General features: G+C 43.4%; 1 protein-coding gene across 1 annotated transcript in view; it reads right to left on the minus strand.

Annotated features, from left to right (window-relative positions):
* The window catches only part of LOC136677374 (acetoacetyl-CoA synthetase-like), a 63,175-nt gene extending 49,656 nt beyond the window's left edge, over positions 1-13,519 (minus strand). Inside the window, exons 1-4 of the mRNA XM_066654898.1 lie at positions 13,298-13,519; positions 12,019-12,122; positions 6,352-6,472; positions 4,343-4,456 (exon numbers count right to left, since the gene is read on the minus strand). Coding sequence (XP_066510995.1) covers positions 4,343-4,456; positions 6,352-6,472; positions 12,019-12,122; positions 13,298-13,442 — 484 coding nt within the window. The 5' untranslated portion in view covers positions 13,443-13,519. The remainder of the gene's footprint in view (positions 1-4,342; positions 4,457-6,351; positions 6,473-12,018; positions 12,123-13,297) is intronic.
* Positions 13,520-17,483: the final 3,964 nt, after the last annotated feature.

Here is a 17,483-nt window from a genome sequence, read left to right on the forward strand (position 1 = left end):
TGGAACAGTCCACGGCACCGGAGTCTGGGAGTCGCTCTGAACATCACAGTGTGGCCCTAATCACCGTGCCTCAGATCCTTACACTGCTTCCATCATCATCATCACCTTCAACAACTGACCATCCACTCACTGCCTGAATTACCCCCCACTCCTCAACAGGGGGCGCTGTGTCAGATCCGTGTGGTGGTTCTAGTCTTGCTGCTGAATTCAGTTTCCACATCACTGCAGTCACCAGAAACCTTTAATCTGTGTTTATCAGCCGTGTGAAAGAGCTACAGAGCGCTGTGAAGACTTTCGCCTTTTTCCCCCGGCCCCGTCTCAATCGGCTCAACGTTCTGCACTACGTAGGGCTCAAGCATCTACACAGAACACCTTCCTGCCCCCACAGAGCCCAGTGTAGGCTTCCTGAGACAATTCTTTACTACAATTAAAAAGGTGTACATTAGCAGTCATTTTTGACGTCTGAAGTTTTATTTTATTTAGATTCACTTCTATAATTTGATGTGCCCTGCACGGCTCAGTCCTACTCCACATTCCCAGGGGGAAAGCCCTATGTCCTTTATGGGGCAGGGCACATGAAATGTTGCATGAAACGTAACTCGTGACGCTGATGTGGCAGACGATGGTGGTCCAGCAGAGCTACTGTTACGACCCAGTCTAGGGTTGAGCCGTAACAGAATGAGGAATGGGTTGAAATTAATATATATGAAGGGAATAACTGTAGCAGATGTAAATGGTGAAACAAAAAGGACACAAACGGAAACACAGAATGAATAATGAATAGAATATATATTGTAAATGTGATATGTACAATGAAACCAAACACCAGTGAACTTCAGGCTGGCCTTTAGCCGACAAAAACAACAAACAAACACCCCTCCTAACTGACCCACAAACAGCTCTAACTTACCTAAGTGTAAACAAAAGACAACACCTTACCTTCCTCCCTGTCTATACACAAAAACACACACAAAACCCACTCCCAAAACAACCTCTTCTTGATTTTACACAATTACAAACATCCGCTCTTTACATTACGTAAAAAAACTGAATTAAAAATGACAAGGAATTGACAAATAAAAACGTATATAAAAAAGTATTAAATGACCTTCTTTGGAGCTTTGGAGAGATGAGATATGAGTATTACACATTATAATTATAATTTAAATAAGTGTTGTGTACAGTACACAATAGACGTAGGCACCAGAGACTTTAAAAGCTATTGATCTGAGCAGTGAGTGTTTATTTGTGAATAAACTTTAGAATAAACCCAGTCACATTCCTCCAGTGTGATCCTCTGTGTGTGACTGTGTTTAACTTTGTCCAAGGCTCTCCTCGTGGAGTGTGTATTATTTGAGGTGATCATCCAGTGCCTAGTTTTAGTGGTGAATCAATAATGATTTTAAATAAAGTGTGCGGTGGATTTAACAAATTCATGTGAATCAAGGAGAATCTGAACAAAACACTGTTCTTCAAACTCACTCTCACCCACTGCTTTATAGAGAAAAATATATATGTGTTTTATATTATTATTAGTTTGTGTTTACTGTGATATACAGCGTGGGTCATTTATATGATACACCTTAATAAAATGGGAATGGTTGGTGAATATTAACTTCCTGTTTGTGGCACATTGGTATATGGGAGGGGGGGACTTTTCTAGACGGTGGTGACCATTGAAGCCTGTGCTAGCATTTCTCCTGCGGTGTTGCTATCAGTGTGTGAAGAGTGGGAGAAGAGGGTTGCATTGACAATCCAACACAATGGGCAGCACTTTTAACACATTTTATAAGCGGTCAGAAACTTGTAAATAACTCATGAAAGAATAAAGTTACGTTAAAACCAACCACCATTGTTTTTCTTGTGAAATTCCCAATAAGTTTGATGTGTCACATGACCCTCTTCCCATTGAAAAAACAAAAGTCGGATCCAAAATGGCCGACTTCAAAATGGCCGCCATGGTTACCACCCATCTTGAAAAGTCCCCCTCCCTCCCTCACATATACTAATGTGCCACAAACAGGAAATTAATATCACCAACCAGTCCCATTTTATTAAGGTGTATCCATATAAATGGCCTACCCTGTATATAACTTTATACCAGCCCCACACTCACTGAGGGCATTAGTTTAAACATTATCTTAGGGGTCTAAGACTTCTGCACGGTACTGTGTGTATGTATAAATATATATTAATATTAATAATAGTAATAATAATAATAATAATAAGAAGAAGAAGAAGAAGAAGATGTAACTAAGAGAGGGAGAGAGATGCACTAAAGACACTGCTCTATATTTTATTAAACGTCAGTAAAGCTACAGCATCATTCTATCTGCTCCACACACACACACACAGACACACACACACACACATAGACACACATACACAGACACACACACAGACACACACAGACAGACACACACAGACAGACACACACAGACACGCACAGACACAGACACACAGACACGCACAGACACACAGACAGACAGACACGCACATACACAGACACACACAGACAGACAGACACACACACACACAGACACACACATAGACACACACAGACACAGACACACACACAGACACAGACAGAGACAGAGACACAGACACAGACAGAGACACAGACAGAGACACAGACAGAGACACAGACAGAGACACAGACAGAGACACAGACACAGACACAGACAGAGACACAATTGCATTTATATTCTCCTCCTCCTTCTTCCTGTATCCGTTCTCTAACTAAATGCTAAGACTGGGTCAGGGGGCGTGGCCTCTCTCAGAAACTGAAAAGGAAGTGGAGGCAGTAAACCTGACACAGTATGAAATTTATATTTTATATAAACACCTTTTCACACTAATTACAGTTTCAGTGTGGACATGAAAAGGTGGTCAGTGAAGTTTGGACAATGTGTGTGTGTGTGTGTGTTTATAAAATAACAATTACAATAAATACAACAATATAAATACAGTCAAAGGTTGTTTCTAAAAAGTAGTCGCTGTGTTGTGACCGAGTGAAGAACAGTGTGTTTCCAGACGGTCTCCTGATCGTACAATTCGTTAAATCAACAGCACACTTCATTTAACACAAGTGTTTATTAACCTCTAACAACAGGACCCCGGACCATCACCTCAAACAACACGGTCACCAGGGGATGTGTGGAAAGAGTTAAACCAACATTCTCTCTCACACACACAGGAATAATGGGATGGGGTTTTATTGTTAATATTAGTTTAGTTTTGTTTGTTTCTCCGTTCTCTCTGAGGCTGTCCACTGGTGTGATGTGGCTGATGTGCTTGAATTTCAGGATTGTGGAGATAAGCACTGACATCACATTTCTGTTACATTTATAACCTGTTTAACCAGCCGGGGAGTCCAAACCAGAACGTGTGTGTGTGTATACGTGTGTGGGGTGGGCAGTAGTAGAATCAGTGACATCACATTTTCTAACATTTATAACCTGTTAAACCAGCCGGAGAGTCCAAAACTTTGTGTGTGTGTGTGTGTGAGAGAGAGAGAGATACGTGGTTGTATGAGTCACTGCACTGAGGTCCACCCATTTCATTACTGCAGAGAAAGTAATACAGCTAATGGAACACACACACACACACACACACACACACACACACACACACACACACACACACACACACACACACACACACACACACACACACACACACACACACACACACACACACACACACACACACACACACACACACACACACACACACACACACACACACACACACACACACACACACACACACACACACACACACACAGAGAGAGAGAGATAGAGAGAGGTCCAGTCAGACTGGAGCTGCGGTGTTTGCCAGTGAGGGTGTGTGAGCCAAATGCTGCAATATAAAGAAACCATTTATTCTCCCTCCCTCTCAAGTGTCTCCAACACAGTAACTTTACAGGAGCGAGCAGCACCCTCCTTTACCTCCAGCACATACACGGACCAGCCACAACATTAAAACCACTGAGAAGTGTGGTGAATAAAGGGGTTACTTTGGTGACACCTGTCGAGGGGCGAGGGTGTGTTCGGCAGCGAGGGGAAACATTTCTGAAGTCGATGTTGGAAGCAGGAGAAAGGATCTGAGCAGCTTTAAGAGCCACACCGTGACGGTCGTAACGTTGTGGTCAGTGTGCAGTGGTCGGTACCAAAAGTGATGGTGGAGGGAGTGAAGGCGAGGGTCTGTCTGCTCCAAACCCACAGAAGGGCTACTGCAGCACACTGCTGACCTCCACACACCCTCCACACACACACACACACACACACACACATCCTCCACACACACAGGTGTAGGATACTGTTAAAGTTGAGACACTCACCCACGACTCTGTCGCCCGTTTTGATGCCCATCTTCCTCATCGCCGCCGCAAACAGAGCAACATCCCGCCTCAGCTCCGCAAACGTCACCTTAGCGATCTCCTCCTTCCCCTCCGCTACACACATACACATACATACATACATACATATATATATATATATATATATAAACACAGTGTAAAATGTAAATGTAAAAATTTGTCATTGCACAAAATACAACAAAATGTGTCTTCTGCATTAAACCTGTATGTGGCAATAAAGAGCGCACGCGCACACTAGGACCCCCAATTATTAGGCTACGGCTGACAGTATAATGACACAAAATTACAGTGATGAAACAGACTATAACTGGCTTTTTTTAACATTCATGTTAACTGCTTATAACATTCATTTATTCATTCATTCATTGTCTGTAACTCTTATCCAGTTCAGGGTTGCGGTGGGTCCAGAGCCTACCTGGAATCATTGGGCACAAGGCGGGAATACACCCTGGAGGGGGTGCCAGTCCTTCACAGGGAGAATACACACTCACATTCACTCACACCTATGGACACTTTTGAGTCTCCAATCCACCTACCAATGTGTGTTTTCGGACTGTGGGAGGAAACCGGAGCACCCGAAGGAAACCCACACAGACACAGAGAGAACACACCACACTCCTCACAGACAGTCACCCGGAGGAAACCCACGCAGACACAGGGAGAACACACCACACTCCTCACAGACAGTCACCCGGAGGAAACCCACACAGACACAGGGAGAACACACCACACTCCTCACAGACAGTCACCCGGAGGAAACCCACACAGACACAGGGAGAACACACCACACTCCTCACAGACAGTCACCCGGAGGAAAACCCGGAACAAAAAGATGCTGAATACGAATCTGTATTCGGCTTCAAAACAGAGGAGACAGGGATTGTGGAACTCTTCTGAAGGAGAATGAGGCTCTAAATGTAACTAAAGTCCAGCAGCTCCTCTGATATCACTGCAGACTGGTGCAGAGCTGCTACAGAGCGGCGCTAGTCGCCTGGGAGTGAAGCGCTGCTCTGTTTTATTTGTGTTCTGATGAAGTATCAGGGTCTTGAAGGTCGTCCTGTTTCTTACGGGGAGATTTTAACCCCTATGCCCTTTTTAACCCCTTGAAAACGGGGTAGGGGGTATTAATTAGTATTAATTGGTTTAAATGGCATCAACAATATGGGGGTTAATCCCATCACTCAGCGTGTTTTAAAGTACAGTTCTGTTCCTGTGTGAATACTAATGAACACCTCAGGAGCTTCACTGACGATAAAGTATCATTAATATATCGCCCACGTCTCGGCCCTTCATTACGTTTGAGATGACGCAGGTCTGATCAATGAAACATAGACAATCACATCAACAGGACACAGGACATCCATTAGGACACACACACACACACACACACTCCTGCCCATACCAGAACACCGCAGCCACAAATCAAATTACTGCCCACAATTCATTTAGCTCTACATTAGCCAGAGTGCTTCGGTGGCAGCTCCAATCTTTAGAGATACAAATCAAAGACACACACACACACACACAGAGTTTCAGAATACAGACTCATGTGTGTGTGTGTGTGTGTGAGTGTGTGTATTCATGCCAAACATTTTTTTTTTAAATGAAGCTTGCACTTGAAATCTCCTTAGGCCACACTTCAGGAGGTTGTTGCTCTTTTGCTGCAGTAAGTGTCTCTACGGCTTTACACTGGATATCAGAACATTGCTGTGAGGATCTGATGGCAGCCACATGAAAAAAATAGCGAGGACCACGCCAGATCCACTTGTTCCCTGCTCAGTGCCGTGAGGGAGGGGGAGTTATACCCTTCCAGTGGTGAGGCTCATGTGCAGCTGCTCCAGAGCCTCCCACCCTCTAAGTAAAGAGTGTACACAATGCTGCAGGGTAACAGCTGAATGCCCTCATGAGGAGTGTGTGTGAAAGCCTGTGGCCTTGCTGTGTGTGCACCGTATCGTACGCTGTTTACTGACCAGCGGCGTACAGAGCCACTTTGTCCTGGTCTCTGTGTTTGAGCAGATTCTCTGCGTAGTTCAGTCTGCTGCCTTTAAACCACTCGGGAACATCCGAAACCTTCTTGGACACGTCCACCACCTGCGAGAGAAAAAAAACAACCTTCAAAATGGGGTCTGGAATGAGGCATAAAAAATAATGGGTCAAAAAATGGGTCGTTTATATTCATTTAATTAATTGATTAATGAGTTCATGGAGGGTTTGTTAATGAGGAAACTCTTAACTCTTCAGCGCTCTGCATCTGCCACAACAGGCTTCATTCACTCGTTACGCACCGAGAACTGGAGGGAGGCCTGTGACTACAGCCATATTTTATTATCAATATATTCCCCCAGATGCGCTGCAGGTACAGGCTCTGTCTCACAGCTCCAGGGTCCAGGGGATTGGTGACTCAAATTTATTCGTAGGTGTGAGTGTGTGAGTGTGTGACGCCCTGTGAAAGACTGGCGCCCCCAGCATGTGTTCCTGCCTTGCACACGGTGATTCTGGGGAGGCTCCAGACCCTCAACTACAGTTACAGAATATGCCAATAATATTATATAAAATGTTTCAGTAACAACGATATACATCATATACAGCATCACTGACCGACGGTCATTAGAGGGCGCTGTCATCAGTTCGATATTTAAAATTTCGTTTAAAAATACTAATATTGACAAAACCAAGAGGGTGACGTCATGTTCCTTGTTTGTTCTCAGAGCTTTAATCAGTGGATTTTATACTTTTTTTTATTTTCTATCGATCAAAATTAAGAAATATGTGATATAAATTATGACCATATCGTCCAGCCCTTATCTGCGATAAACACGATTAATTCATTAAACACATATTAAGCCCTGTTTTGCCACTGATATAAAGATAATAGCATTTTCACGCAAATGCACCCCTTTTTACAGAGCAATGAACTCAGAGCAAAAGCTTTAATTATTAACAATATTCAAGCATCGGAACTGGAAAATAATGTGTAAACAGACTGAAGAATTTGAAGAATAAGTTTGAAGAATTTAATTGCCGTGTGCACGGTAACCAGGCAGTTACAGAGTACAGTGAAAATCGTACATCCCTGAAATCACGCAAGAACAACGTAACAACGTAAAAAAACACTCGTAATTACACTCGTAATTGATCTACAAAAGATTTAAAGCGTATTTAAATAAGGAAAGTACAGAAGTCAAACACACAGTAAATGTCTCCGGAAAACAGAGCGAGTGGATGAAACAATGGTGATGTTTATTCTCATGTAAACAAACAAACAATAAACACAATGTACAACACTGAGGTCAGCAAAGAAATTAAGGGAATGTCCATATATTGTTCAATAATTCAATAACGTAAAGATCCTGAGGGGCCTCAGTGCGACTTTCCTGCACTCAGCCTGGTTTCCACTTGCTGTGTGTGCTATTGTGCGTTTTATGGTACGCGGACCGCTGCGTGTGAGACGGCGAGGTCAGCCGAGAGCCTCTCAAACCGTGACGTTTCTGACCTCAAATCCCCCCCCCCCCCGAGGGTCCGGCCGCTCCGCCTTCACTCACGTGGGACGTCAAACGTCAGCTGAAATCCAGACTGATGCTAAAGTTTAGTTTAAAAACAGGGTAAAAATCACCGGCTCTGCTGGATCTAAGGCTTGATGGAGTGGATGGGCTTTAGAGCCAGGACACTACACAATGATCAGAGCAGGGGCTTTGTGTGCTGTTTGCCAGGGAAAAAGATTAATGAGCGGTCAGGGTGCATTAAAGGTTGAATAAGGAAAAGTGGGTGTCTTAAGAACACAGACGGAGAAGCGCTGCCCAATCAGACGCTGACAGAGAGGAATAAGGTTCAGTGAATAAGGCCTGAGTGAAAACAGACGCTCAGCATCGCGATATGATCTTATTACTATCATACGGCTTGGATATGATGTATGATTTTCAGCACCAGAGCCACAGCACAGAGGCCCGGGGCTGTTACATCCTTGTTGTATCCGACAGGAGACTCATCCCCAGTTCTAATTTTAAACTCAGAACGTTCGCCGATATCTTCTTCCAGACTTCAGCAGATTTATTTAAACCAGGGCAGGATGGTTTATTTCTAAAGGACATTTCATACACAAAGGCAATTCAGTGTGTGTGTGTGTGTGTGTGTAAAAACTCCAGCAGCACTGCTGTGTCTGATCCACTCTACACCAGCACAACACACACTAACACACCACCACCACGTCAGTGTCACTGCAGCGATGAGAATGATCCACCACCACATCACACCTGCTCTGTGGGGGTCCTGGGTGCTGAGGAACAGGGGGAGAGGGGGGTAACAAAGTATGCAGAGCCACAGATGGACTACCCATGCTCCTGTGTGGTCAGTGGAGCTGAGAGAATGAACAGTGAGTGTAGATACAAGGAGGTGGTCGTAATATTCTGATAAGACTGTGTGTAGATGACTGTGAGAAATAGATAACGCATGCAGTGTTAAGTCTGTTATCTGTGTGTTCTCCTTCTGTATGTAATCATTGATTATTGGTGTATTTACCGCTGCATGGCGTCTGAATATCGACCCCGAGCTGCACTTGACCTCCTTCACACCAGATAAACGAGCAGCAGTGTGTGTGAGTTACGGACGGATATGGATTTCCTTTTTCCTCAATTACTCAGTGAACTCTGACCACAACATGGACATGAGTCAGCGCTGATCAACAGGAAACATCAGGAAACAAATCCCAGATTATATCATCAATGATGACTAATCTACCACAGACACTCGGGCCATAACTGCACCGGTCCTGACTGTGGGAGTCTCATTAGTGAATGAGACGCTCCAAATAAAAACCTCAGGGATGAGGTAAGCCAGGGTCAGACTACACGATACTTTCACGACGTTCACTGTACCAGATTAGTGCCGTTAGACTGGCGTGGTGTAGTGTGATCCTGGCTTTAGAGGGGGATTTTTGATCCAGGACTAATCAGCTGTCATCAGCACCCATGTGTCTGCCATCAAATCCTCACAACAATCTTCCACTACATTTAATGTAACACCTCACCAGACAATAAGTAGCCATTATGGCAGCAACACCATCAGGAGAGTCTAGTTCTGCTGAACCATACTCCAGTGTTGGGGAGCAGTCATTCGAGTGGGTCCTTGAGAGACATATACAGTGCTTTTCTACTGGACTCTACTCTCTGATTGGTTCCTGGTTGGTTTTCCACTCCCACAGCTCCCCCCCTCCGAAATGTATCGGTGTCGTCTCTAACCCCCGTCTCTAAGGGGAACAGTGGGCTTTGGAAACCACAATAACGGCGGTGGTAATGTTAAGCGGTGTGTACTCATGGTGTATCGGCGTGTTGTTGTTGTTTGGGAGTGAACACAGCTCCATCATCAGTTCAGACAGGTCAGTAGAGTTTGTTCCTTCCTTGTTGCAGCGTCCAGCTCTCGCTGGATTCTTTCGTCGGCCACCGATCCAAGGAGCGTTTGAACCTCTTCAAAAGACCATGGCGTCATTTTACGAGCTGCCGTCGTGAGTCGGATAAAAACAAACGTGATCTCTGCTGCAGCTGGAGATTTTACAGATGGAGAGTTGGTGCTGGTCGTCTGCGTTGCGTGGTGTAGAGTGACGACTCTCTCTGGACAATCAGCGCTCTGCAAGGTTTACACGCCACGGTTTAGTCCCTACTCGACTCGCTCTGAACCACGAGAGAAAAGCCACTAAACAAGAACCCGCTTCCAGAACCAGGACCTGATTCACCTGGTGGAGAACTAGAAAATCTAAGTCGAGTTCTGTAGGTACCATTCAGTAAAAAGCGTCAACAACTCGTGGGTAAAGTCCTGTGTGTGTGACATCTGTTATGTTTCATGTAACATTTAATGTGACCCTGCCTAATAAAGGACACAGAGCTTTTACTCAGGGCATCAATATTTAGAAAATAAAGGTAAATTCACATGGAGATAATTGGAAGGGTTAAATTACACAACACGGCGTTGCCTGATCTTTTTCCTCATCTCTTGACAGAAATGCATATAACTAATATCATATTTAACATATCTGACTATAACAAAATAAACATTACCGCTGCAATGTCTGTGTCAGTTATAATATAAATATATACAACAGATCCTAGTGAATATTCATTAGGCATTAACACAGAAGGTGGCGCTGTTCTGCTGAGTATCAGCACAGCTGTGATTGGGTCATAGGAATATAAACCCAGCCCTGACAACTTCAGTGAGACACAGCTTATTAGTCGATAACAAAGTGTCACAGATTATAAAGTGTTTGTTTATTTAATCATCGCTAATTTTCTGTTCCAGGGCGTCACAGTGGAGCAGCAGGTAGTGTCTCAGTCACAGCTCCAGTGTCCTGAGGGTTGTGGGTTCGAGTCCCACTCCGGCTGACTGTCTGTGAGGAGTGTGGTGTGCTCTCCCTGTGTCTGCGTGGGTTTCCTCCGGGTGACTGTCTGTGAGGAGTGTGGTGTGTTCTCCCTGTGTCTGCGTGGGTTTCCTCCGGGTGACTGTCTGTGAGGAGTGTGGTGTGTTCTCCCTGTGTCTGCGTGGGTTTCCTCCAGGTGACTGTCTGTGAGGAGTGTGGTGTGTTCTCCCTGTGTCTGTGTGGGTTTCCTCCGGGTGACTGTCTGTGAGGAGTGTGGTGTGTTCTCCCTGTGTCTGCGTGGGTTTCCTCCGGGTGACTGTCTGTGAGGAGTGTGGTGTGTTCTCCCTGTGTCTGCGTGGGTTTCCTCCGGGTGACTGTCTGTGAGGAGTGTGGTGTGTTCTCTCTGTGTCTGCGTGGGTTTCCTCCGGGTGACTGTCTGTGAGGAGTGTGATGTGTTCTCCCTGTGTCTGCGTGGGTTTCCTCCGGGTGACTGTCTGTGAGGAGTGTGGTGTGTTCTCCCTGTGTCTGCGTGGGTTTCCTCCGGGTGACTGTCTGTGAGGAGTGTGGTGTGTTCTCCCTGTGTCTGTGTGGGTTTCCTCCGGGTGACTGTCTGTGAGGAGTGTGGTGTGTTCTCCCTGTGTCTGTGTGGGTTTCCTCCGGGTGACTGTCTGTGAGGAGTGTGGTGTGTTCTCCCTGTGTCTGCGTGGGTTTCCTCCGGGTGACTGTCTGTGAGGAGTGTGGTGTGTTCTCCCTGTGTCTGCGTGGGTTTCCTCCGGGTGACTGTCTGTGAGGAGTGTGGTGTGTTCTCCCTGTGTCTGTGTGGGTTTCCTCTGGGTGACTGTCTGTGAGGAGTGTGGTGTGTTCTCCCTGTGTCTGCGTGGGTTTCCTCTGGGTGACTGTCTGTGAGGAGTGTGGTGTGTTCTCCCTGTGTCTGCGTGGGTTTCCTCCGGGTGACTGTCTGTGAGGAGTGTGGTGTGTTCTCCCTGTGTCTGCGTGGGTTTCCTCCGGGTGACTGTCTGTGAGGAGTGTGGTGTGTTCTCCCTGTGTCTGCGTGGGTTTCCTCCGGGTGACTGTCTGTGAGGAGTGTGGTGTGTTCTGCTGGCGTGACTTTATCCGGACACAGGGAAAAAACACTTTCTGTTCACACATGAAATCCAAACTTGATCCGATCACCAAAAACGGATCTTAATGCCAAGTGTGAACAAGGCCTATATCAACACTCATGGAATGTCTCTTGTCCAATCAGAGCACTGGGACTGTACCAAAATGCCATATAAATGTATCACATTACCTCTTCGTACGTCTTGGAGCAGGTGATCCCACAGTATTTCCAAACCTCCGCCCAAAACTCGGCATAATTCTCCACAGACCACTGGTACAGCTCATTATAGTTTACTAAAAAGCAACAAATACAGAGATTCATTAGCAGTTAATGTTTGACTGATTCGCTGTGGGGGCTTCTCTTGGTCCCCACAGTGGAAACAATGTTAAGGTGAAGACAAGGGTAGATCCACAAAATGAAGTCTACGTAATGTCCCCACAATTCACAGATACACGTGTGTGTGTGTGTGTGTGTGTGTGTGTGTGTGTGTGTATGAGAGAGAGAGAGACTGAACACATCAGTACTGTGTTCTCACTGAACCATGCAATATGGTGTTTTCCTTTCCACCTTAAATGATGCAGCCGAGATCAGACACAAATTGGCTTATTTTGGCTTATCCTCAATTTTCTGTTCCACCTTAAACACTTACAGCTCATTTACATCCTGACATCTTCAAGCGTGCTTCTTATTGTCTATTTAACTTTAACTGCTGCACCATTTAAGGTGGAACAATGATCATAAACATAAGGCCAAAACTGCACAGGTGTGAAATATAAACAGAGGCCAGACCCATCATCATCATCAATAACTGTTCACTTTAAGGTGGAAAAGGAGCATCGCAGTAAGAAGCAGATCTCTAATATAATGCATTATTTAAGAAGAAATTTAAACCTCGAATGAGAGGTAAACTTCTGCAATGTATGAGCCACGATCAGACATTTTAAGGTGGACCGGAGAAATCGAGTAAAGATGACAGCTTCAGCCTCCACCAGATAATTTAAGGTGTCACAATTTTTAGTGTGAAATGCGAAAATACCCTGACAGCATCACACTGCTCTAGACGCTGTTAGAAATGTAGAATTTAAGGTGGGGCGGGAAAATAAAAGGGGTCAAGTTTAACTTGTTACATACTACATGTGTTAAGGAGGAATGGACAGTTGGAATGAGAAGCCCATTCGTTTAGAACAAGAGTGAATGGCACAAGACGTGATGTAATATTTAAGGTGGAAGAGGAAGTTATCTTGTAAGAGTCTGAGACAGAAAGTGATGTTTAAGGTGGAACTACACAACACTGTGCTGCCATTTAGATCCCGGACTGTGTTTGTTTGACAGACTCTAGAAAATGCTCTAAGTGTATTAGCTCTTAGCTTATCCTCTCCTGTGTGTGTGTGTTTTATCCCCTAAGCTTGTGGTGTGTGTTACCTGTTCTGATCCCTTATTGCAGTGTGTGTGTGTGTGAGTGTGTTACCTGTGTTGAGCCCGTGCTGCCGGTTGCAGTGTAATCTGAACTTGTCCATGTGTGTGTTGTGTTTGCTGTTGGGGGTCCACAGTGGCTGGGAGTCTTCCAGGATCCGCTCGGATCTCTCCGCTTTCTCCACTTTCTCACACATCATGTCTCTCTCACACACACCCTGTAACACACACAGTAACACACCGAGCTCTGCGACCCTCTGCGTCCGCTGTCACCCGCTCGCTCACTCACTCACTTACGAACTCACCGGGCACGCGCACATAAGCCAAGAAGGCACTGCGAGACCACGCCCACACACGGTAGGAAAACTACGAGGCCACACCCACAGTTTACGCCCACAGACCGAGCGGTTGTCTTCATCCGCGCTGAATGTAGTCCCTTCTCGAGCAGCACAAAGAAACGAGAATGAATGAATGAATGACTTAATACGTGTGTAGGGGGTGTAAAAGAAATTAAATAATCGATACCTTAAAGTGTACAGGATTTAAATTTTAGTACGGAGAATATTTATTTATATTACTAAGTAAATAACGACTATGAGGAAGACAAACAGAAATGCAGAGACAGAGGGGTGGTTCAGGGGCGTGACCAATCAAACCACAGCATCAAATATTGCAAAAGTAACATCAAATAGTGCCAAAAATGTATATATAAAATGGATATACACATAAATACAGTTTACGTAATATATTTTTATGGGCTGACATAAATATGACAATACATTAATGTGCATATAATAATAATAATAATAATAAATAAATTAAAAAATAATAATAATAATAATGATTTTCATCTATCTATATTTAAATATAAAATCTATCTTATAAATCTATATAATAAAGGCCCCCTTACAGAATCAATGGAAAAGTGAGTCAATTACGTAAGATATTCATCGGTTTTACCCAATCAGAGGCGGAGGGAGGGGCGTAGCGCGTATTAGCATATCGAAGTCTGATTGGCTGCAGCAGCTCGGCTCACATCAGCCGAGTTGCACGCTGTTATGCAAACGAGCGTGTACAGACAGAAAGGATCTGCCTATCAGAACCCACGATTCAGAGCCGTAGGTACGGCTATGCCAGGCTCGCGCTGTGGTCAGAAGCCAACGGCCAATAGAAACGCTAGGCTGGGGGAGTGATTCAGGGGTGTGACCAATCAGAAAGCTGTATTCAGTGAGCTTCGTAAACACGCAGACGGACGGGAGCTTAAACTGCCAAATTTCAAAATAAAAGTCAGTTTAAAAACAAACGAGTATTCATTCAGACCTCTGATAATGTTTATGATTATGTTATAATATGCAGATTTTGAACAACTGCAGTTAACGTCTAAATATATGGCTAAATTTAGATGTTAGATTTATCTGTTTTGTTTGTTCCATGAAGGGATGTATCAGGTATATTAAAAAACAGCAAATACAAAAATAAAAATAAAAACTAACAATATTCCTTCAGACATACTGTATAACATATGATATGAATTTTAAGAAAATATTTTTTGTCATTTGCTTATCATACTACCAACTATCTATATTCTAATTAGTAATGTTGATAATATATGTAATATTATATCATATATACGTATTAAGTACTAATTAATATATATATATATAGATACCTGATACATATATAAGAAAACATTTAATTCTTTTCTACATAAATATATTACATTTACTACTATTGCTAAAATGATTACTATTATTTCAGCATGTACATTAAAATCTACTACAACTACTACTACTACGACTAATAATAATAATAATAATACTTGTGATACTTTTGAATTTTCTTTCTTTTAAATATATAGTTTTAATCAAATTTTACACGTTTTATTTCTTTTCTCTGTTTTTCAGCAGTGTGCAGGTAACACTTTTCATACTTCATTTTTATTCTCCTACATGCTACATTTTAATTTAAATTTTCTTGGTATTGTCTCATTGTTTCAGCAATTTGAATGACTGTGGAGTACAAATGACCAAGCCTTATATAATAATAATAATAATAATAATAATAATAATAATAATAATAGTATTTCTATAATGTTAGAAGAAATAAAAAAAAAAGACAGTAACACACAGAATGAGTAAACCATTTAAATGTGTATTTAATAACAGAGAGTAATATAGCCCTTCGATAAATGTCCTCACAGTGGACACTGTTCCAGATGAAATGAGGTTGAGGGCTGGTTTCACAAGGCCTCCCCTTGGTGTTATTAAATTTATTTACAGTGGACCGACGGTGCCAGGATTTCATGTCCTTTTATCACCATTACATCACGTGGACACAGACGTTTTATGCAATGAGTCCAGAGAGGAGAGGAGTGTTTAGAGGTGTGTCCCAGACCCTTTTTTTTTTTTTGGAATTAGTGTTTGTAATAAATAATTCATAAATAGTCTACAACTGCACGTGTACACGAGGACAGCGAAGCTGTAGAGTGTCCATTTCTCATTCTCTGGATCAGGGGGTGATAACAAGTGCCCTCTACACATCGTCACTGCTGCCTTTGGGGAGGACTGTGAAGATGAAGGTTCAACTGAGGCCTATTACACACAATTCCTTGAGATAACGGAAAGGACCAATCAGAACCGACGGTTTTGTTCAAGGATGATCAACATGGCAGAGAGCAAGGGATTAAGATGCGAATGCATTTGTTTATTAACTAAACTCCTCACTGAAATGCATTGTGTTTGCAGTCTGATGAGTCCCTGTAGATTCAGAAAGGAGCTTATTTAGAAACAAAGGTACAGACAGGCACTTGTTTGACCTGCAGACCCCACACATCTCAACAGGACTCAGGTTTTCATATGGACTCTAGGCCTGAGAAGGGTGCAGCTATCTATTTCTATTAAAATAATGAGGGCAGCAGTGGCCTGGGCGTGTAACCGGAAGGTGGCTGGTTCGATCCCCAAAGCCGGTAGGTCATGACTGAAGTGACCTTGAGCAAGGCGTCTAATCCCCTACTGCTCGCTGGGCGCCCACGTGTGCTCACTGCCCCCTAGTGTTCACTAGTGTGTGTGTGTAAATGTGTGTTTCACTGCACAGATTGGGTTAAATGCAGAGAACAAATTCCTCTGTGTGCAGCACAGTGGCCAATAAAGTGATTCTAATGACATCACTACACCCTGCACAGGTCACAAAATCATTCAGAACAACACCAGTTGTTCCCAAACTTTTTGCACTGCTTCTTCTGTGAATGAGAATATTTTTGGAGCCACACAACACACCTTTCACTTCCAGACTCCAGACTGGAATTTATTTTAAACGCGGAAATTCATACATATTGTGTGAGTGTGTGTCGCCCTGTGAAGGACTGGCGCCCCCTCCAGGGTGTATTCCTGCCTTGCAGCCAGTGATTCCGGGTAGGATCCGGACCCACCGCGACCCTGAACTGGATAATGGCTACAGACAATGAATGAATGAATGAATGAATGAAATTCATACAAAACTTCAAGTGCCTCTTCCTCTTTAGAGTGGAATGATTGTGAACCTCATTAACTTGCTGCTCCTGTGGCGGTGCAAAGCGCACTTTGGGAAGCACTGGACCACACAGCAGTGTTTACTCTATTACAAATCACAAACCCAAAGAAGTTGGGACATTCAAATACTTGCAAAAGCAGTGATAGCAATGACAGAGAAATTCTCTCATTCCAAAAACAGCCCTCGGTCCTTGATGTATTTCCTTATGAACGTCTGTGAATTTGTGCAAATATACCTTTATCCAGAGGTGATGACATCAGCACATGGCGGCCATGTCGAGACAGGAGCATGTTCACCACCCTCCCTTTGATCCACATTTCATAACAGAGGACTGAAGACATGAGCTGTCTCAGTGTTTAAAGCTGACTTGGCCATTCCTCCGTTATATATGTCTTCAGGAGCAAACATAAAAACCTTCAGTTTGAGGAGAAAAAAATAAAAAATAAAATAAAATAAAATGTTTATAATTTCTCATTTGTTTATATTTGATTAATTAATAGCGAATTATAGACAATGGTACTAACGTCTAATTTGAGGTATTTTGTTATAGATTCCATGTAAATATAAGCATTGTGATATAAAATTAGTCAAAATTTAGGTTTTGTTGTCCAACCTAGCAACAGTAACTATGGAGAATCAGTTTCTTATTCTTTGCGAATTTGTTTTTATTTCAAAGAAAACAAGAGCAAAGAAAAACTGGGAAAGCTTAGTTC

Source organism: Hoplias malabaricus, chromosome X2, assembly GCF_029633855.1.
Source record: "Hoplias malabaricus isolate fHopMal1 chromosome X2, fHopMal1.hap1, whole genome shotgun sequence".
NCBI lineage: Eukaryota > Metazoa > Chordata > Actinopteri > Characiformes > Erythrinidae > Hoplias > Hoplias malabaricus.